This window comes from Microcaecilia unicolor, chromosome 8, assembly GCF_901765095.1.
Source record: "Microcaecilia unicolor chromosome 8, aMicUni1.1, whole genome shotgun sequence".
NCBI classification, from domain to species: domain Eukaryota; kingdom Metazoa; phylum Chordata; class Amphibia; order Gymnophiona; family Siphonopidae; genus Microcaecilia; species Microcaecilia unicolor.
This window is the reverse complement of record NC_044038.1, coordinates 470,001-491,889: the sequence shown is the minus strand read 5'-3', so window position 1 is coordinate 491,889 and position 21,889 is coordinate 470,001. Positions and strand designations below refer to the sequence as shown.

Sequence of the window (21,889 nt, the reverse complement as noted above, 5' to 3'; positions counted from 1 at the left end):
TGCTCCCACTCACCTGTACTCCCCTTGGACCTACCTTATTTCCCTGGGGTCTAATAGGGTCCAGGTAGGAGCAATTCCCAGTCACTCTCACTCTTTCTGGTGTCACTGGGGTTCAGATAGCCCCCTGGTGGGGGCCTATGGGTTGGTCTATATGAGGGTTCTTCAAGCTGAGGGTGTATGAATTGGGAGGGGCTTCTGGGTGGAGAGTCTTCATCTTGGGTGGATCTTGAATTGAGGGGGTTTCAGGGCAGGACTAGCATATGGGAAACCTTTAGAAGGGGAGTTTGTGATTAGGGGCTCAGGGGGCAGCCCTTTTAAACAGTGCCTGGGAGCATCAGGCTGCAGCATTTGGGGTCCAGTGCTTCTAGGATGCTAGAATAATGCTTCTTGCAAGGTGGTCCACAAACAGCATTATTCATATACCATGGAAGTCGATAAGCAATACTGAACTACAGCCAGTTGCTGAGTCTCTTGGTAAGTTACGCAGTGGTAAAAGTCCGACTTTTTAAAGCCTTGATAACTCTTCCCTGCTGCCCTCTATGATTATAGTGAACCCTCCTATACATTGATGGAGTTCCTTTCTGGTTTTCTCTGTCTGCCTGTTCTGCCCATCAGAGCGATATAGAACGTTATGCAAATAAATAAATAAATAAATAAATAAATAAAATAAACTCCATCAATGTATAGGAAAGCAGGGTAGTTATTTCTGAAAGACAGATACAGCTAAAGGAAAAGGGAAATCAAACACGCATAAAAGAATGGCAGGGTTAAGTGGGTAACACTGGTAGTTTGAATCGGACTGTTTCCCCAAAAGCTAAACGGAAGAGCCAGGTTTTCAGCTCAGTTTTAAAGTCCTTGAAAGAGGAATTGCTATGGAAAGAAAGAGGGGGAGATTGTTCCAGGTGTGAGGAGCAAGGGAAAAAATGCTCTGTGACATGTCGATCCCTCTTTCTGTAAAGAAGTTTGTCGTGACATGTAACCGTAGTCAAATTTATTACCAAAAGATCAGATCAACTAGCTACCACTTTATATTGAAAGACTGTAGATTGCAGTATAATAGTTTTTATTCCTGCCAAATATGCAATAGTCTAATAGTTATCAGTATTTGTTCAAGAAAATAAGATTTGCCAGAAAAAGCTGTTGAACTGAAGCAAAGCTTTTAACAGTGAGGGTATCCCTGGGAAATTGTACGGACTGCCTGTAAACGTGCATGTTGGGCTATACATACTACTACTACTACTATTTAACATTTCTAAAGCGCTACTAGGGTTACACAGCGCTGTACAATTTAACATAGAGGGACAGTCCCTGCTCAAAGAGCTTACAATCTAAATGACAAGTGAACAGTCAGTCCGAAAGGGCAGTCAAATTGGGGCAGTCTGGATTTCCTGAACGGTAAGAGTTAGGTGCCGAACGCAGCATTGAAGAGGTGGGCGTTAAGCAAGGACTTGAAGATGGGCAGGGAGGGGGCTTGGCGTAAGGGCTCAGGAAGGTTGTTCCAAGCATAGGGTGAGGCGAGGCAGAATGGACGGAGCCTGGAGTTGGCGGTGGTGGAGAAGGGTAATGAGAGGAGGGATTTGTCCTGTGAACGGAGGTTACGGGCGGGAACGTAAGGGGAGATGAGGGTAGAGACAAATACATATACATATACACAAAGCATATACATATACAAATACATATACACAAAGCACCTGATTTAGCTGTTCTGCTCCTGGGAAGCTGATTTTAAGCTGGATGTGTGTATACGTATAGTCCAACTTTATTGACAAAGATATAAATACCCCGATGCAAGTGATTAGGTGCCTAAACATGTTGGGCTGATCTAAAGCAAAAAGTCCAGATACTTATATAATTAAAGACTAACTTTTTATACCTTTATTTCTAATAGAAACTGACTTTCCTGCTGCTTTTATTTTTACCTGCATACTGTACTGCAGTTCAACATTGCCACTTCTTTTTCATCTGTCTGTTGTTAGAAAAGAAATATGTTCAGAAGGAAACATCAACCTGCACTTTGCCTTTTTCTAAACTGTAATCTTCTTTAGCTTCTGTACATTCTCATTGGCATATTTTGCAGTTTCATGCTATTTTTTTTCTATTCCTCAAATTGTTGCATATACAAAGGGGAAAACATTTTACATAACAAAAGCTGCTTTGCAAGATTCAGATTTCTGTGACCTTATTATCATGGGACACTTTGCTTGAGGAAATTGCACGATATATGTTAACATGCTCTGTGAACCAGATTGGTCTCATCTTGTTGTGGAGCGAGTTTTTTTTTTATTCTAATTTTCACACTACATGTCATTCAGAACATGTGATGTGCATTTTCATTTGTCCCTGCAAAAGGAAGACCAGGCTTTATTTAATTGAATATTGATGTAGAATTTCCACACAGTCCTTATCCTTTCTGATGGAGAGTCATTATCTTCAGTTTTTGACATAGTTTTGATCTACAGCTGTGAATCATTGACCAGTTCAAATTTGATTGGCAAGGAGGAGATCAGGAAGCATGTTTCACATACATGGATTTTTTAAAAATTTCAGTCCTTAATATCCCAGGGGGTAAATAAAGAAATTTTGCTATGGTAAAAAAGTGATTGAATGAATTGTAGTCATGCGATCTGTATGTTTATTTTAAATGCTCACATTATTTTGATTCTTTTCAGAAATGGAGGCTTGAAAAGATGGACTTTAAAATTTAATTTTACTACATTCCTGATGCAGTAACCACATATTCTTCTCTGATGTGAACTGAAGAGGTTTTAAATGAAGATTCGAAGTTTGCACAATAAATTAAAGTTTTCAACGTTTAAAAGGTAAGTAAAAATGTTTTTGAACTATTTCGAAGCAACGTACATGGTGGTCTAATATAAACTATTGTCGGACCAAAGAGTCATAGAACATAATGACAGACAAAGACCATATGGACTATTCAGGCTTCATCTCATGTTGTTGTTCTCCCTCATGTTGATAACTTCTCCCCTCCCCCCAATGCTATTTTGGCAGAGGTCCCATTTTGTGCAATGAGAGTTACTAATATTGCTGCTTCTAGACGTCATGCTTTGCACGTGGCTCAGAATGCTGCAGCCTGGATGGTAATGGGAGTTTTTAAGGGTTTACACATCTTACGCCTGTCTTACAAGAACTGCAATGGCTCCCAGTAGAATATCCTGTGCAGTACCAGATTTTATCTTTGACTCCTCAAGTGTGGTATGCAGTAGTTCCTTGATATTTCTCTCAGGCATTAGTGATAGACAGTTGTGATCTGAGGCAGCAATGCAGCTACCTACTGATAGGGTGATAACAACAAGAGACACTGAAAGTTGTGCTGCAGATTTTTCAATAGCAGGTCCGTTTTGTGAAATGCTTTACCAGGGATGCTGAAGTTATGCCGCAGTTCTATTCAGTTAAAAAAAGCTGTTGAAGACCCATTTTTCTGTTAAAGTGTTTCTCTGAGTTTTGCTTTTATTTTTTTTATCAGCGGTTAAAGTAAGCAGGAGAAGGCAGGATGATGTCTCTGAACTGGTGTTTGTTTTCTATTAATGTATAGCTATGATTTTATTATGTATGTTGATTGTAATCCACGTAGGTGATGGGCGACTAGAAATGTGTAAAATAAATTCTGGGTTAATAGTAAAATAACCTGCCTTAGTGCCCTGGATTGGCCGCTGTCGTGGACAGGATGCTGGGCTCGATGGACCCTTGGTCTTTTCCCAGTGTGGGCTCTAGAAATGTTAAGTAGTAGTAGTAGTAGTAGTAGTACTTATGTACTTAGTGTTAGCTTGTTGATAAATCCCCCCCACCCCCCGCCCATGCTATTTTGGCACCAGTCCCATTTTATACAATGACAGTTACCAATATAAGTACATAAGCATTGCCATACTGGGACAGACTGAAGGTCCATCAAGTCCAGCATCCTGTTTCCAACAGTGGCCAATCCAGATTACAAGTACCTGGCAAGATCCCAAAACAGTACAATACATTTTATGCTGCTTATCCTAGAAATAAACAGTGGATTTTCCCCAAGTCCATCTTAATGGCTTATGTACTTTTAGGAAGCCATCCAAACCTTTTTTAAACCTTGCTAAGCTAACTGCTTTTACTACATTCTCTGGCAATGAATTTCAGAGTTTAATTACACATTGAGTGAAGAAATATTTTCTCTGATTCGATTTAAATTTACTACTTAGCAGCTTCATTGTGTGCCCCCTAGTCCTCATATTTTTGGAAAGAGTAAACAAATGATTCACGTCTAGACCTCTATCATATCTCCCCTCAGCCATCTTTTCTCCGAGTTGAAGAGACCTAGCCACTTTAGCCTTTCCTCATAGGGAAGTCGTCCTATCCCCTTTATCATTTTCGTCAGGTTAGCAGTAAAATAATGTCTTAGAAGGTGATAACATCCCCCTTCCCCTTATTTCATAGGGTGCCTATGTGAAATGTTAAGGCATCAATAAATATACACACTTGGAACTGTTCCCAGTAACAAATGCACTCTCTTCTCTGAATACGGTCAAAATGTGGGGTGTACTCTGTGTGCACATCCTCCCAGACCGTGTTCACAGAACGTGTGAAAGACGACATGCTCGTGTCTGCAAACATTCTCCTCTCATGTATACCTCCCATGCACACTTAATTACCCACAGAAAAAGCTTTGTAGAATTACCCTATCATGTGCTTGGTTTAGGATGAATCATCCATCGAGTACAACGTTCTTTTGACCGTCTTTCAGTTATTGGTGAACAATCCAAATGAGAAGGACTAAAGGGTTTTATATCTGATCAGGAGGGGGAACTTGCTGCTAAAGATGTGTCTGTTGCCCTGGAAACATTACCCATTATAATGACAGTTTTTGCCGGCTTTCTTGTTGACAAAGCATCCTCCTGCCATAGTCTGTGTGATAGACATTTCTGACAGAATGTAATAATGCATAAGGAGGAGAAAACCAGGGAGTGAAGGTCATTTCTGCCTAATAATAGCTACTTTATCATCGCTGTCAATAGCGACGCATGTTGATGGAATATCGTATGCAAACTCTGGTACGACTGTTCCCTTTGTACAGAAGACATTCCTTCCTGGAAGAAGCTTTCATTTACCTGTGGGTTATTCAGTCTTGAGATATTTCATGCACCTGTCAAGAATTGTCTAAATGTTTAATTTTTGTGGGCTAACTTTCCCAAATATTTTTCCCATGTACAGCCCTGATGCAAAAATAAGTGGCAGAAAGTGATAAGTGAAGGTAATTTCAGGTTCCTGCAGTTTGAACAACAGCTCTTCCTTTCTATGTCTGTATCACTCGGAGCCACTTATTATGAAGAGATTTAAGTCTTGAAAGAATTTGAAAACTAAAACATACTAAGAGTAAACGATTGCTATCGGAAACCTAACTCAGTACGAGCAAAATGCTAAAACGTAATGATGTGAACTTCAGGGAGAAAATCCTTCTGAGCGTTTTTGCACCCTACTGGGTAGCAGGAGGGATTCCCATCATACCCCATCCTGGTCACTGCAGGCAGCTCTAAGGTTACCAGGAGTGATTCCCCTCCTTCCACTTTACTGCTCCCTGTAGACGCTTCTAAGGTTAAGAAGAGGGATTTCCATCACACCTCCATCTAGGTCCTTGCAGGCAATTCTTAGGTAAGAAGGAAGGACTCCCCTTCATTCATACATGTTGCTGTGACAGGGTTACCCCACTTATGGCTCAACATCACTGGTTCCTTATTCCATATCAGATTCTACACAAGGTCTTAGCATTGTGTTTCAAGGTTCTTCATTCACAAATCCCATCTTACTTATCCTCTCTAATCTCACCATACACCCCCTCCCAGCCTTTGCTTTCCTCTTCTGAACAGTTTCTCTCTGTTCCTCCTGTTCGTGTCTCAAATCTACCCATCTTTTGACTTTCTTTTACCTTGCTTCAGCATTGTGGAACTCGCTCCTTGTCTCTCTCGGAACAGAATAGTCTTATCCCAGGTTTAAGGCCCCCTTGAAGATGTACCTCTTCAGCCAGACCTTTGGTGAAAGCTCCTGGTTATCTATCTATATTTTGTAGTTTATTTTCTGCTGTGTGGCTGTTGCCCCTGGACAGGAATACCAGGAGCTGGATCTTGGAAACAGGAAACACTAACACAAAAGCAGTTGTGTTCTAGACTGGAATTTGAGTAGTTGGAGTCTTGGAAGAAGGTGGCTTCATTTATAAAATTGTTCACCCTTCTGATAAAATCATTTACAATGGTTTAGAAAATAAATTAAACAGTAAAGATTAAAAGGTGTCAGTTCCAAAATCCTTCAGATTGCCCAGAAGTGGGCTGTTCTCATCCAACAGGGAAGTAATCCAGCATACGGTTTTTCCTTTGAGGAACAGAGAAATGAATCCACCTGGGCATCTTCTGTCAACCTCCAGGACTTGTGACAGAAACCACTGGAAATGCTTCATAAGGAGCTTCTCTAATGCAGAGCTGCCAAGTTATCAAGTTCCTGGACAATCATGGTTTTGAACTTATACCCCAAAGCATTGAAATCTATGATTCAGGTCCCATAGTGCATCATGATAGGCTTGTCAGAAAACCAGGACTGACCTTATATCCCACTCTTGGAACTAGGTAACTTGGCAGCTCTGCTAAGCTGCTTTAGATAACGTTGTGTGGTTGCTCTGTTTGCAGAGATGCCAAGTTACCAAGTTCCAGGCTGGAGATTTTAGGACCGTCCTGGATTTTTCACCAACCCATCCTGGTGCATTATGGGAGTTACAGCACTGATTTCAATGGGCATGATCAAGCACTACAAATCCCACACTGCTCTGGGACATAAGTGCAAAGCCAGGACTGGTCAAAAATTCAACAGCCTAAAACTGAGTAAAATGGTATCTCTGGTACTTGTCCACTTAAAAAAGATTTTTTTATTTGTTTCATTTGTATCCCACATTTTCCCACCTATTTGCAGGCTCAATGTGGCTTAAATGGATCCATAATGGCATTCGCCAGTTCCAGTATGAACAAATACATGTGATGTCATGGTAGAATAAAGTTCAATATGTGACAGATGATTTTATGTCCATTATGAAGTACTTTAAAGGTAATTCATAGAAATAAAACACACAAATAACATGATACCTTTTTAAATTTGTTTTATTTTATTTCTATGTATTACCTTTAAGCTGCTGCAAACACCCAAATATATGAGTCCAACTCTTTATTTAGGTGATTTAATTCAATAAAACAGGTAGAAGTGAATAGATTTTTCACCTTTTTAGAAAGTACAAAGACTAGAGAACAGTCAAGGAAGTTACAAGGTAATACTTTTAAAACAAATAGGAGGAAATATATTTTTTTTTCACTCAAAGACTAGTTAAGCTCTGGTACTCGTTGCCAGAGGATATGTTAATGGCGGTTAGCGTATCTGGGTTTAAAAAAAAGTTTGGACAAGTTCCTGGAGGAAAGGTCCATAGTCTGTTACTGAGACAGACATGGGGGAAGCCACTGCTTGCCCTGTAACCTGGATTGGCCACTGCTGGAAACAGGATACTGGGCTAGATGGACCATTGGTCTGACCCAGTATGGCTTTCTTATGTTCTTAAATGACGAGGTAGATATAACAGGCATCTCAGAGACCTGGTGGAAGGAGAACAATCAATGGGACCCTGTGTTAACAAGGTACAAATTATATTGCAACTGATCGAGTTGAACAAATTGGAGGGGGTTGTGCTATATGTTAAAAATGGAATCGAGTCAAACAAAATAAATATTCTACATGAAACAGAAAACAGCGTAGAATCCTTATGGATAGAAGGGAAGGAGTATGCAGTCATCATGCTCTTTTTGCAAAAGATAGAAAACACGCAGATGGCAGAGGGCTACGGAAGAAGGGAAAGAAAGTACAGTTGTACTAGGTTGCACTAGTAGTAGTAGCAGCACTAGCAGTAGTGCTCCAACCAAAATTAAGCATGTGTTATCAAATAGAGAAGTTGAAAGAGGGTTGGAGACTCAGCCTATCAATAATAGGGAAAGAGGACTAGAACAGCAGTAGCCAAAGGACTAGAACAGCAGTAGCCAAAGCTAATGCAGTCTCCCTTTTATAGACACCCAATCCCTGTTAGACAAGATCTTGAAATCAGATGATAGTGACATCCAAGAATTAGAAAAGGAAAGTTCTGGAGATATTTCATTTATGAACATCAGCATTACCATAGTGGGATAGACAGAAGGTCTATGAAGCCTAGTATCTTTTTCCAGCGGTGGCCAATCCAGGTCACAAGTACCTGGCAAGATCCTATAATAGTAACACAGATGTTGTGCTGCTTATCTTAGAAATAAGCAGTGGATTTTCCCAAGTCCATCTTAATAATGACTTATGGACTTTTCTTTTGGGAACGTGTCCAAAGCTATTTTTTAAACCCTGCTAGGCTAATTGTTTTAAACAAATTTTCTGGCAATGAATGCCAGAGTTAATTATGTGTTGTGTGAAGAAATATTTTTTTCTGAGTTTGTTTTAAATTTACCACTTAGCAGCTTCATTATATGCCTCCTAGTCCTAATATTTTTCGAAAGAGTAAACAAAGCAATTCATGTCTACTCATTCCACTCCACTCGGTATTTTATAGACGTCTATCATTTGTCCTTTCAGCCATCTCTTCTTCAAGCTGAAGGGCCTTAACCTCTTAAGCCTTTCCTCATAGTGAAATCATCCCATCCCCTTTATTCTTTTTGTCACCCTTCCCTTTACCTTTTCTAATTCTGCTATATCTTTTTTGAGATGCAGGGACTAGAATTGGAAACAGTATTTGAGGTGCAGTCGCACCATTGATAGAAAGGCATTACAATTTTCTCTGATAGAAGCCATAGTTTAATTATTGTTGATAGTTCTAGTAAGCCTCTGATTTCTGATCTGCTGTTAACCACTGCCATAGCAGCTTCAAAGGATCTTGCAGGAGCAGCTAAGCATACAGGGAAGGATTGAAGGGAAAAAACGCATGCTGGGTGGCAGTTTTGCGCTCTGAAAGATCAATACTTTCAGGGTATATGTACTGTAAAAAGCATTTCAGCCAGTGAAAAATAATTGGACATCTTTCAAGCAATTCCACGAAGTACTACTTAGAATAGCAACCTAGGGCTGCATTGCTTTCAGAGGAGTTGGAACGCAGAGGAATGAACTATTAGTAGCAGCAAAGCACAGGAGAAAAGGGAAGTGTCTGGCAGCAGTCACTCTGTTAACCCGGTTCACATCCCCTGACACCAGTGGTGACAACACAGGCCCTACCTTTGACGCAAAGGTAGACTGCAATGAAGCAAATAGGATAGTACTTTTCTGCAGGGTCCCATACCAAGGACAGGCTGGACCCAAAGTGCTGACATGGTGCATAGATGAAACAATTGCTTTAGAGGACCAGGTTGTGCAGAATGTGGGGTTTCAGTTGTTCCATCTGTTATCTGTCAATTGTGAAGTGTTCAGTAGGATGACATTTAGAAGACAGGTGAACCTCACTTTCTTTGTACTTGGTGTCATCCCAGGTAAAGACACATCTGGATAAGGGTCTCCTTTGACAAGTGACATGTGGACCAGTCAGAATGCCACACAACTGTACTTATCTCTCGCAACACACTGGTGGCAGCTGAGTGAGGCAGGGACAAGTACTAGATCTAGTGAGGAAACGTCAACAGGGTATCAGTGGGCTACACTGAACACAAAATCTGTACCTTGCAAGCAATTCTGGGGACAACTGTAATGAAAATACTAATACAAATGTACCGACCAGGAAATGGATCTAGGTACTAAGCAGCGGTAATCCCACTGCGGGCTAACCGTGTGGCAACCCGGAACTATCGCTGGCCCAGTGCGGGTGGTGATGCTAGTTCCATCCTCAGCACTCGGCATTTCCAGCACTAGGGAAATTAGGTCCCTATTTTTTACCGCAGCAGTTACCTGGGGGTGATCGCTGCCCAGTTACAACCGGGTTAGCGTGGGAGCCCTTACTGCCACCTCAGTGAGTGACAGCAAGTGCTGCCCCCACATGGCCACACAGTAAGAGCAATATTACCGCATGGCCGTTTCTTTTTTCAGTTTTTGAATCTGCTGCGGTAAAAGGGGTCTCAGCGTGTGCCCTTCTCTGCACCTTTTCTAATTCCACTATATCTTTTTTGAGATGCGGTGAACAGAATTGAACACAATATTTGAGGTGTGATCGCACCATGGAGCGATACAAAGGCATTATAATATCCTCACTTTTGTTTTCCATTCCTTTCCTAATACCTATCATTCTATTTGCTTTATTAGCAGTCGCAGCACACTGATCAGAAGGTTTCAATGTATCAACGACACCTAGATTCCTTTCTTGGTCGGTGACTCCTAACGTGGAACCTTGCATTATGTAACTACTAGTAAAAAAGGCCCGTTTCTTTAGGCAAGGAAACGGGCCTTAGGCAGGCAATTCCCCTCCCCCCCCCCGTACTATGGCCCCCTCGAACCCCCCCTTCCGCGAACCTGTCGTTCCCCCCCCGTGCCAGCGAAAACTGCCGCCACCGCCGCCGCCGTTGTTGTGCTACCTGTGCTTACAGCTGAATTGTTGTTCTTCCCTTCCCGTAGGTTCTTCAATCATCTTGTCTGGAAGTTCCTCAGCGTGCATCTGACATCAGACGCACGCATGCGTCTGACGTCAGACGCACAGAGTTAAACTTTCTGAGAAGATGATTGCGGAACCCACCCGAAGGTAGTGCACAACAGCGGCGGGAGGGGGGGGTGCGGTTTTCGGCGTTCCGGGGGGGGGGGATCGACAGGTTTTCGGGAGGGGGTGGGTTTCGAGGGGGCCGTAGCGCGGGGGAGGGTGACAGCTGATTCCGAGGCAGTAGGAGGAGTAGGGAAACACGCTGCACGCATTTCCCTACTCCTCCCCATGCCTTGGAATCAGCTGTGTTGACGTCAGTGACGTCCGTGCGTGTCTGCCTTGCAGACCACTTGCAGCCAGGGAGCCACGGTCCCAAGCATAGAACGTTGGAGGTGAGAATTATTATATAGGATAATTTGGGTTCCTCTTTCCCACATGCATTTCTTTGCAGTTGCTCACATTAAACGTCATCTGCCATTTAGACGCCCAGTCTCCCAGTCTTGTAAGGTCAGCTTGTAATTTTTCACAATCCTCCCACGATTTAACGACTTTGAATAACTTTGTGTCATCAGCAAATTTAATTACCTCACTAGTTACTCCCATCTCTAGGTCATTTATAAATATGTTAAAAAGCAGCAGTCCAAGCACAGACCTCTGGGGAACCCCACTATCTACCCTTCTCCATTGAGAATACTGACCATTTAACCCTACTCTCTTCTTAAGCCACAATAGAACACTACCTCCTATCCCATGACTCTCCAATTTCCTCTGGAAAACGGGTTACATCAGAGACATGATTGTACAGTGCAACAAGGGCACATTGAATAACACAGGTCTAAGATAATCAGAGAGGTTTATAGGTCTGTTAGTATTCTGTACAGGCACATGGGTGTCCCTCTATAGAACAGATTGTTACCGCACGTCCTCAGGGCGTCCTGGAGGCGCCCAGTTCTGGAATTGTTCTGTATATCTATATTTAATTTTGCCACTTTCCTGTGTAGCTCTGAAGGTATGTATTTTTTTTTAAACTGTGGCTGGCACAACCACCAGGTTTAAATATTAACTTCAAGAGAGCAATGGAACAAAGTAAAATGGAAATGGTACAAAATTAAAACAGATTTTCATTAGCGTTCCTTTCCTTTCTCCAAATTTTAGTTTTATAATTTATTTGTTAACTGTTTTGATCTTGAATGAAGTATATCAAGCCTTAAATAAACATAAACGTTTCAAGCTTGGTCCCTTATCATAGCATTATGATTTAAAAATTGCTGTTTCTATAACTTATCTACCTTCTCCTTACTATCCTGGCCAGCCTGCTAGGAATATGCTGCTCTATCCATGAGTTTCTGATACTGAAAGTGCATCAGTAACATTGCACGGGATCTGAACCCACCTGGATGGCCCAGGCTAGTAGTTGGTGTACTGAGGAGAAGCAGGAAAATAAATGTATTTAGAAAAATCTTCCTGCACAGCAGGCATAACATGAAGTCACCGGAGGCAGCTTGAAACGTCTTTGTTGTACCTGGATTCTTCTATTTTTATTTCTCCTCTGTGATACTGACTGGTATATGTGATGAATTTTCTGTGCACTTAGAAATAGCATCAAAATGGATCAAATTCAATGGTGATCTACGAATCCCATGATCCTAAAGCCCTGGGATCGTGGACAAGGAAAGGCCCGAAGCCCTGATAAATAGAGCCACACAGCAGGTTAAAGGTGAACACAAAAATAATTTATTAATGTGTTGGGGGAATGGAGAAAACCCTGTTCGCTTCACAGGTAGGAAGAAAATAAACACAACACCTGTTCTTTAAACCCATGAAGTCTCCTCCTAAAGGCCTGATTCAGTAGGGCCACGGCATGCACCTCTGACTCTCAAAACAGTATTCAGCTTGTCTTGCATCCAGAACCTAGAGATAAAGTTCTGTGTCTTGCTAGATACCAGTCACCGGCCAGCCGCTGGTCAGGTTTTTATACACAGCTCTGCAAGGCTCCGAGATGCTTGGCCAACCTGGTTGTAGCATCTGTAACTGTCTGGGAGTCACACATAGGTGGAGGAGGCATAGGCACTAGGGCTGTAATTGTTCCCTCTGGACCTCCTCAAAATAGCTGTGCCTTGAGATTTTATACTCCCTGGACCATGCCCTCCCAGCTCTGCCCATCCCATGTTACTTCCTCCCTGGGCAGAAATGTGAGATTTTACAGTGGTTCTGCCACTGTAAGGGAGTGTCATTAAGGGGAAGCAATAGTGTCCAATAGATAACCAACCCCAAATGTCCATTAACACAAGAGGGTGCATGTGGCAGCTGCCTGTACCAGAGACAAAACCTTGATATCCCACACCCCAAGCACCTGCTACAGTTTCCTTCTTTACTGGCTTCCATATGACATTGAAATTGTGGAGTTCCAATGGAACTTCTGAGACCACAGGGCCTCATATGGTTCCAACTTCAGAAGGAAGCCAGCAGAAGAGGTAACCACAACAAGTAAGCAGTGGTCACTCGCAGAAGAGGAGACCACAACAAGTAAGCACTGGTCACTCACCAAAGAGACCACAAGTAAGCAGTGGTCACCTGCTGAAGAGAAGACCACAAAAACTCAGGTGCATCAAAAAACACCTCTCACAATACCTTACCTAGCACCTTGCATCTAAATCACCTACCTTCAGCCTATTATCGACTGTATTTAAGATCATGTAATGACTACATCATAACAACACTCTGTAAGCCACATTGAGCCTGCAAAAATGTGGGATAATGTGGGGTACAAATGCAATAAATAAATAAGTAAGCAGTGGTCACCTGCTGAAGAGGAAACCACAAGTAAGCAGTGGTCACTCGCCAAAGAGACCACAAGTAAGCAGCAGTCACTCACCAAAGAGACCACAAGTAAGCAGTGGTCACCCGTCAAAGAGGAGACCACAAGTAAGCAGTGGTCACCTGCCAAAGATGAGACCATTCATATGGTGCTTTTTATTTAATAGGTACAACACATGCTTTTATGGGCCTTCCCAAGCTTTGCTGCCCTGTAAGAAAATTACCATCTAAGGGGTAATAATACCAAACATTTTCACTATATAACACGTCACACACATGTATGTGTCTGTGTGATATGTGTACCAGCAAGAGCAGGCATACTTTGATGTGGACTGTGGCGTTCTCTGTGTGGTGAAGTTCTGATAAAATATGACATGTTTACACTTCCTTCGGGGATTATTAGAGAGACCTATTTACGTTAGTTTTTATAAAATAGTTGTGTTTTTGCAAATTTTTTAGGCACCAAAATAACATCTCCAGTCCCAAAAAGAACTTGATTCAGCATGTAGGAAGTAATTTTTATAATAATATCGGGGTAGGTATTCAAAAGGGTTTAAGTGGACAGCAGAAGCTAAACCCTGATTAGTGGGTTGGGAGGAGATGCTCAGTGACCTATCAGCCAAATATCCTCTGACTGCCGCAGCACTGTCCAGTTACTGCCAAGGTAATTCACAGGTGGAGTCAGGGCAGACCCGGAAGATATGCAGGCTCTGGTGATATTCAGGCTTGGTGTCTACTGGACAGACACAACTGCAGAAAAAGCAGTCTTGGCTTTGGCTGGTCCAAGAAAGCACAAAGGCAGATGGTCTGCAAACTCCAAGATGGAAAACAAAAAGAGCAGATCGTTTGAAGGTAAAACGTAATTTATTTTTAACAGTATAGCAATACTTATATAAATACAAACAGCTGTTTGTATTTATATAAGTATTACGTTTTACCTTCAAATGACCTGCTCTTTTTGGCTTTGGCTGGTTACATGTGCAGGGTCCGCATATCGCATGGCTCCATCAAGGTCCTGGATATTCAATGCCGGTGCCTGGACATGGTCTGACATCGACTGTTGGAGTCTAATTCAGTCCATGGCTGTCAGCAGCTTTAAAATCTCTTATGGCCACAGGCTAAATTTTGCACAGATTGTGTTTAATAATAATATACACACATAAATGCTAATCCTACCCCCACCCCCCAACCGCCTATGATTATGTCACATAAAAATTGGCATTATGTTTTCCTAGAGCCTGTTTTTATGTGAATGCATGCTCAAGTTGTTTCTAAAATGACCCTCTTAATGCTCATTTAAAATCTGGATGACTGCATCTATTGGGGTGCCTGTGCTGTAAGGAAACGTTTCCTCATGATGGCTCATTGTGGTTTAAATTCAGATGTGCTGGCTATGCATCAGTCTCCTAGGATGGCAGCTGTCAAATATAAGTAAATTATTCCTTTGTCTGCTTCCAAAAAATCATATTACAAAAACTGCCCCCCTCATAATAAGGGCCAGGTTATAATTTAAACTTGTCAGAAAGAATAAAAGTTACTTTAAAGCTTTCACTGCACCTCCCTCAGTGGCATTAGCTGGTTCTTTCCTGTATCCTCAGGAACATTTTTACTATTATATCTGAAATGCATTTAAAATAATTTCACATTTGGTTGCAGGTCTCCTCTTTTCCCTCATGACCCTTTGAAGGATTGCAGGAAAGAGCTTGCATCAGCATTTATAGTCAGGGTCATACATCACTGCAACACGTCTATAGAAGCAGATTCCAGAGAAAGTGAGACAGAAAATGGAACAACATCTGGGAACTTTAAGGTTCTACACAGACCAGCAACACAGCTATTTCAACAAAAGAAAGGAATGCAAAGCTTTGTTTATGGACTAAAACAGACTAGACACTAATATTTTTTGACAATTGGATAGAAACAACCCTATTTCAAACCCACTGTTTCAGAGATGAAATAAAAGATTATTTAAATACAAACACAGAATTACTAAATCTTCCCCATATATGGTTCTCTAAAACAGAGGCCAAGAGAAAAGCTGTTCTACAATGCGGACCCTGAAAGAGAGACACAACCCAGAAAAAGATTAATCACTTTGTATTAGGATAAAGCTGTACAGCTGATCCAAATCTCAAAGCATGTAATCTCACTCCTTAATTTCAAATGGCACCCACAGCATTTTCCATTTCACTATAAAGGAGTTACTTAGTGGAAGCGATACCTAATCCTGTTCACAGCCATTATGAGGTTCTGTTGAAGGTTGTTGCCATCTTTAGAAACGCCCACAGCTTTTCAGCGGGAGGCAGCAGCCTTTGTGCCTGTGAAAGGGGTCTCTCAAAGGCGTCTTTCTTTCTCCCACAATGTGTAAAATACCTGAGACAGCACGAGCGGCCTCCGACACACCATTTTTAATCTGTGCCATTCTTAGACTCTGTCTCACATGTGCTTCCCTCTTCAGCACTGCCATGAATACAATGAAAATGAGAGAAAATGTACTTTGTCTTCTGACATTCGTTTAAAAATTTTGGTAATTAGTGTTTCTGGGAATGGGTGCCGGATTGATGCTGCATTTAAAAACATTACGCTGGCTTCCAGTTTGGATTCAAATTGCTGTTAAAAGATTTAGTGGCTGACTTTTAGGACCTGCATGGCTCTGACCCACTGTACCTGAACATAGTAACATAGTAACATAGTAGATGACGGCAGAAAAAGACCTGCACAGTCCATCTAGTCTGCCCACGATAAACTCATGTGTATACCTTACCTTGATTTGTACCTGAAGGAGTAGCTACACCCACGCAAACTCTGCGTGGACATTGCAGCCGGAAAAAGATCCTTTCCTCACTGTTCTATTATCAAGAAAATGCAAGCACAATGTTTCCCACGTTCTGCTATCCATCTTCATGGGAAAAGCTGCCACAAGCTTATGACTATCTGGACTTTTGCAGACAATTAAAGGCCTGACTGCTTCAAACAGCCTTTGATCTGTAATTCCAGGTATCCTTGTCCACTACAGACCTTATTCTGAACAGCAGTTTTAAGGTCCGCAGCAGGTGCCAATCGCACAAATGTTTTCTTTAAAATATATTTCTTTGCACAAATAGATAAAAACACCATAAGTACATAAGTAGTGCCATACTGGGAAAAACCAAATGTCCATCAAGCCCAGCATCCTGTTTCCAACAGTGGCCAATCCAGGTCACAAATACCTGGCAAGATCCCAAAAAAGTAAAAAACATTTTATACTGCTTATCCCAGAAATAGTGGATTTTCCCCAAGTCCATTTAATAATGGTCTATGGAGTTTTCCTTTAGGAAGCCATCCAAACCTTTTTTAAACTCCGCTAAGCTATCCGCCTTTACCACATTCTCTGGCAATGAATTCCAGAGTTTAATTACACATTGAGTGAAGAAACATTTTCTCCAATTTATTTTAAATGTACTACATTGTAGCTTCATCACATGCCCCCTAGTCCTAGTATTTTTGGAAAGTGTAAACAGACGCTTCACATCTACCCATTCCACTCCACTCATTATTTTATAGACCTCTCTCCCCTCAGCCACTTTTTCTCCAAGCTGAAGAGCCCTAGCCTTTCCTCATAGGGAAGTCGTCCCATCCCCTTTATCATTTTCGTCGCCCTTCTCTGCACCTTTTCTAATTCCACTATATGTTTTTTGAGATGCGGCGACCAGAATTGAACATAATATTTGAGGTGCGGTCGCACCACAGAGCAATACAAAAGCATTATAACATCCTCATTTTTGTTTTCCATTCCTTTCCTAATAATACCTAACATTCTATTTGCTTTCTTAGCCGCAGCAACACACTGAGCAGAAGGTTTCCTCTGGAGTCTTTCATGAGGTACTTTGTCAAACGCCTTCTGAAAATCCAGATACACAATATCAACCGGCTCACCTTTAACCACATGTTTGTTCACCCCTTCAAAGAAATGTTTTATGGTTTAATGGGAAGAAAAAGCTCCTGTCTGCCTAAATCACACCAAGTGGGCCTTCCGCCAAAATTCAGAGGCACAATGAATCAGGCAGGGCACCTGAATATTGTCTCACACAGGCATAAGTACCAGCTCCTCCTGACTCTTATCCGTAGCAACCCAGCAGTGCCCAGATTGTACCTGAGCTGTTAGATGATATTCACTGGCACTACCTGCTCAAGTGGAACAACCTTGAGGACGGTACAAGGAAGAAGCAGAGGTCACGACCTATCATGTTGAAACTTTTTGATAAGCAAACAAACCTAAAAATGTGAGAATTGTCAAGCAGGGTCCGTCTAGTAAATTGGTTGCAACCTCTTAAATACCCTTAAGCTCTTTAGCCTTCTTAATAAGCTACTGTTGACCGAACATTTAACATCAATAACTGTAGTCATTCCCTCTGCTAATCAATTAGCCACTTACTTGGAACAAAAGTAAGTAAAATTACGGGTGTGAGGGGGTGTACTGCAACTTAAGGCCTCTAGCGTTCAATCACACATCAAGCAGCCTAGTCTGGATGCTGGTATTGCAGCTGACGGACTGTGATCCTCCTTTCTGCTACCCACTCAAGAGACTGTCAAATCCTTTCTCAAAAAGCATTCTTCCTTACATTGCCTTCTGTATGCTTGTCAGTTATTTATTAAAAACTGTATCAACAGGATTCATTGACCTTCTCCAAACTCATATCTCATTTATGCTGACCCAGGATGCTTTTCCTCAGCAGAAAGGTTCCATAATACTTACCCCGATCCCTAAGAGCACATCAACTTTATTGGGAGATGTTATTAATTACAGACCTGCCACTTCTATGCCATTGTTGTCTAAGATAATGGAGGGAATAGTTGATACTCAACTTATGAATCACCTTTCCTCTTTCTCCAACTTGCAAAAATCCCAGTAAGGCATTAGGCTTTGTTATTGTACCAAGAGAGTCATGAACACCTTAGTATCTGATTCTAGGAAAGCAATTAGTCTAGTCTTTGTTTTTAGTGATGCAGTTTGATATGTCAAGTGCCTTTGACCTCATTGATCATGAGTTGTTTTTAGGTTTGTTGGACCAATTTGAACTCTGTGGAAAGGTTCACTAATGGGTCCGCAGCTTCCTAAAATGTAGATCATATCAGTTGAAGTTGTCAGGTTCTCTCCCACCATCCTGGTCTCCTGACTGTGGGGTGCAACAGGGCTTGTCGCTACCTCCAATCCTATTCAATGTTATGATGGCTCCGTTAGGTGAAAGACTAGAGGCAGTGGGGTTCTGCACTTTCATTTATGCGGACAATGTCACAATCTATATCCCTTTCAAGACTGGTCTTCCAGAAATTGTCCCCAAGATTAGGCTTTGTATTGATTTGTTGGAATCCTGGGTTTCTGAATTTAAATGTAAGTTCAATAGAGATAAGACTAAATTTCTTATGGTAACCAAACCCTTCAACCGTACCATACATAATAATTTTACCATTGACAACTGCGTCCTACCCCCTAGACACTACGCTTAGGGTACTGGGTGTATTGACAGTCTCCTTACATTTGAGCCTCATGTTTCCTCAGTAGTGAAAAAATCGTTTAGATCTCTTTGGAAGCTGAGGAGAATCAGATCATATTTTTCGCCTGACATCGCAAGTTTAGATGGTTTTAACTCAGTTCAATTACTGCAATTCCATCTATGCTGGATGTAAGGAGGGTGTCCTAAAATGGCTGCAAATGGCCCAAAATACAGCAGCTAGGCTGCCCATTAAAGCCAGTATTATTTTTAATTTATGTGTTTTTGTTTTTCAAATATTATATGGCATGACACAGGATTACATGCAGCCCTTAATAACTATTCCCCTATACAATATAACTTCTTGTTCTAGGGACTACCTTAGACTTCATCTTCCAGATTGCAAGAGAGTGTGCTATAAGTCGGTTCACTTCATAGACTTTAGATACCAAGATGTTAAGTGGTGGAACTCACTGCCACTGGCCCTTCACTAAATCCATGTTGGCTTTGTCTCATTAATCCATGCTTTTGAATATGCTCTGTAATTTTGTTCTTAATAATAGTCTCTACCATTTTGCACAGCACTGACGTCAGGCTCACCAGTCTATAATTTCCCGGATCTCCTTTGGAACCTTTTTAAAAAGTGTCAACCTGATTACTTGGTATTTTGCAAAAGACTGAAAACTTTCCTCTTTGAGAGGTTTCTACCCATTGATGGAGTGTGTTAGATACCATTTTGCCCGGCACCGACGTCAGGCTCACCAGTCTATAATTTCCCGGATCTCCTTTGGAACCTTTTTAAAAAGTGTCAACCTGATTACTTGGTATTTTGCAAAAGACTGAAAGCTTTCTTCTTTGAGAGGTTTCTACCCATTGATGGAGTGTGTTAGATACCATTTTGCCCGGCACCGACGTCAGGCTCACCAGTCTATAATTTCCCGGATCTCCTTTGGAACCTTTTAAAAAAGTGTCAACCTGATTACTTGGTATTTTGCAAAAGACTGAAAACTTTCCTCTTTGAGAGGTTTCTACCCATTGATGGAGTGTGTTAGATTGCAACTGGCCATCAATGATTTATTATTTATTTCTTATTTGTATCTTCTTTGTGCTATTCTGCTCTTACTTGATATTTTGTTTATGGTATTGTAAACCTTACCTGTCATTTTATTTATTGTAAGCCACATTGAAGTTGAGTGTGTTCCGGATAATGTAGGGTATAAATGTCAAAATAAAATAAATAAAATATTTATTTTTTGAGCCACAACAACTAAAGACCTTCATAGAGTTCGCAAAGATCTCCAGGGGGATTTAGATCTTGTTATGGCTATGAAGAAATAGTTGGAGTTTAGTTCAGTTACGGCCTTTTCTGTATTTTATTTCCTTTTATTTCTTCCCAATGATTTTCAGTCCACTCTCCTGTTTTATTTGTGGTCTAAGGAAGAATTATTGTTTCTTAGTGAGGTTTCCCTTTTTTTTTATTTGTTCTTCTGAGTTTCTTGGGAATACTTGTAAATGATTGTATTATAATGAATGAATAAATAAATAAATAAGAAATTTCCCAGCAACAGCACCTCCCCTTTCATTCCAAGCTTATGGATATTTTCAATCAGATCCTTGTGCAGCTTCTCCATTTGTGCCGGAGGTCTGTAGATAACACTGTGTAGATACATGTTCCATCTTCTCTTTCCAGAATGATCCCTATAGCTTCTTCCTTTCCCCAGTTCCCTGCATTTCAGCCGCTCTGATAACAGCGCTATTCCTCCACCTCTTCGTCCCTCCCTCTCCTTCCTAAAAAGACTGTAGCTCATATAGTTGCATCCCATTCATGAGAATTGTTGAACCATGTCTCTGAGGAAGACTTGGATATTGATGCTATTACAAACATCAAGGCTTGCACATCTTGAACCTTTTTACTTGGACTACAAGCACTTCTGCTCATTGCTTTCCATGTGCTAAGTGAATTTAGAAGGTTTTCTGTATTAAGATTACCTTCCCCACTGCTGTCACGTTTTTCCTAGGGGTGATTTTTTGAATTCCTGTGCTTCCTTTTGTCAACCCACCCTCAAGTTTAAATTTCTATAAATTGTCTGAATTTGTCCAAAGGATCCTTTATCCCGTCACAGAAAGATGTAGTTCATCAATACAGTATAGCCTGTTTTTCCATGTACTACCCCATCCTCCTATGTATCTAAAACCTTCTTTTTTGCAGCAGGCTTCGAGCCATTTATCAAACTCCTCTGTTTTACGTAGTCTTTCCTCTCCCTATCCATATGTAGGAATAACTTCATCAAAGGCTGCAGTCCAAACCAAAGATTTGAGTCCCTCACCAGGCTTTTGGAACGTTCTCTGTGCTCCAAACATGCTATTCTTGGCCAGATCATTTGTCCTCAGGTGGATTACGATATCAGTATTGGGATCCTTACTCTTTTCTCAGATCATCTATGCTGGATGTAAGGAGGGTGTCCTAAAATAGCTGCAAATGGCCCAAAATACAGCAGCAGTATTTGGTTAGCAGAGCCTCTTATAAAGCAGTTGGGAATTTTACACATCCTAACTTGGATGTATGAATTCCCCTGTCTGTGTTTTATGTCAAATCTGCTTCTTAATATTATACATGTGGAGTCGGGAAGATCACTTACAGTATCACTCGGGTAAATAATATGCAGAACTTTAAACAGATAATTTATGCATGGCTGAAAACCGCCCTGTTTTTATTGTCATTAGGTGTACTGCTTTGTGAATCTTTCATGTTAATTCTTGCAAAATCATGCTGTGCTGATTAATAGTTGTCAGTTGTGACATTATGGTAGGTGTGGACTGGATATGCATGCTTATTAATTTGTAAGTTAACCTTACTGCCTTGACATATGTTGATGTAAAGGGATTCAGGAAATCCAGACGTATATGTTTGCTGGCCAGCTGATGACAAATGGGCTTTAATTTGGGATTTTAACATGTGAACTTGAAATCTATTTTGCTGATCGTTTGGTGTATATTATTA

At 41.2% G+C, this 21,889-nt stretch overlaps 1 protein-coding gene across 1 annotated transcript in view; it reads left to right on the top strand.

The window, feature by feature from the left end:
- LOC115476097 (heparan sulfate glucosamine 3-O-sulfotransferase 4) overlaps positions 1-21,889 on the top strand; it is a 123,326-nt gene that overhangs the window by 40,897 nt on the left and 60,540 nt on the right. Inside the window, exon 2 of the mRNA XM_030212251.1 lies at positions 2,670-2,819. Coding sequence (XP_030068111.1) covers positions 2,770-2,819 — 50 coding nt within the window. The 5' untranslated portion in view covers positions 2,670-2,769. The remainder of the gene's footprint in view (positions 1-2,669; positions 2,820-21,889) is intronic.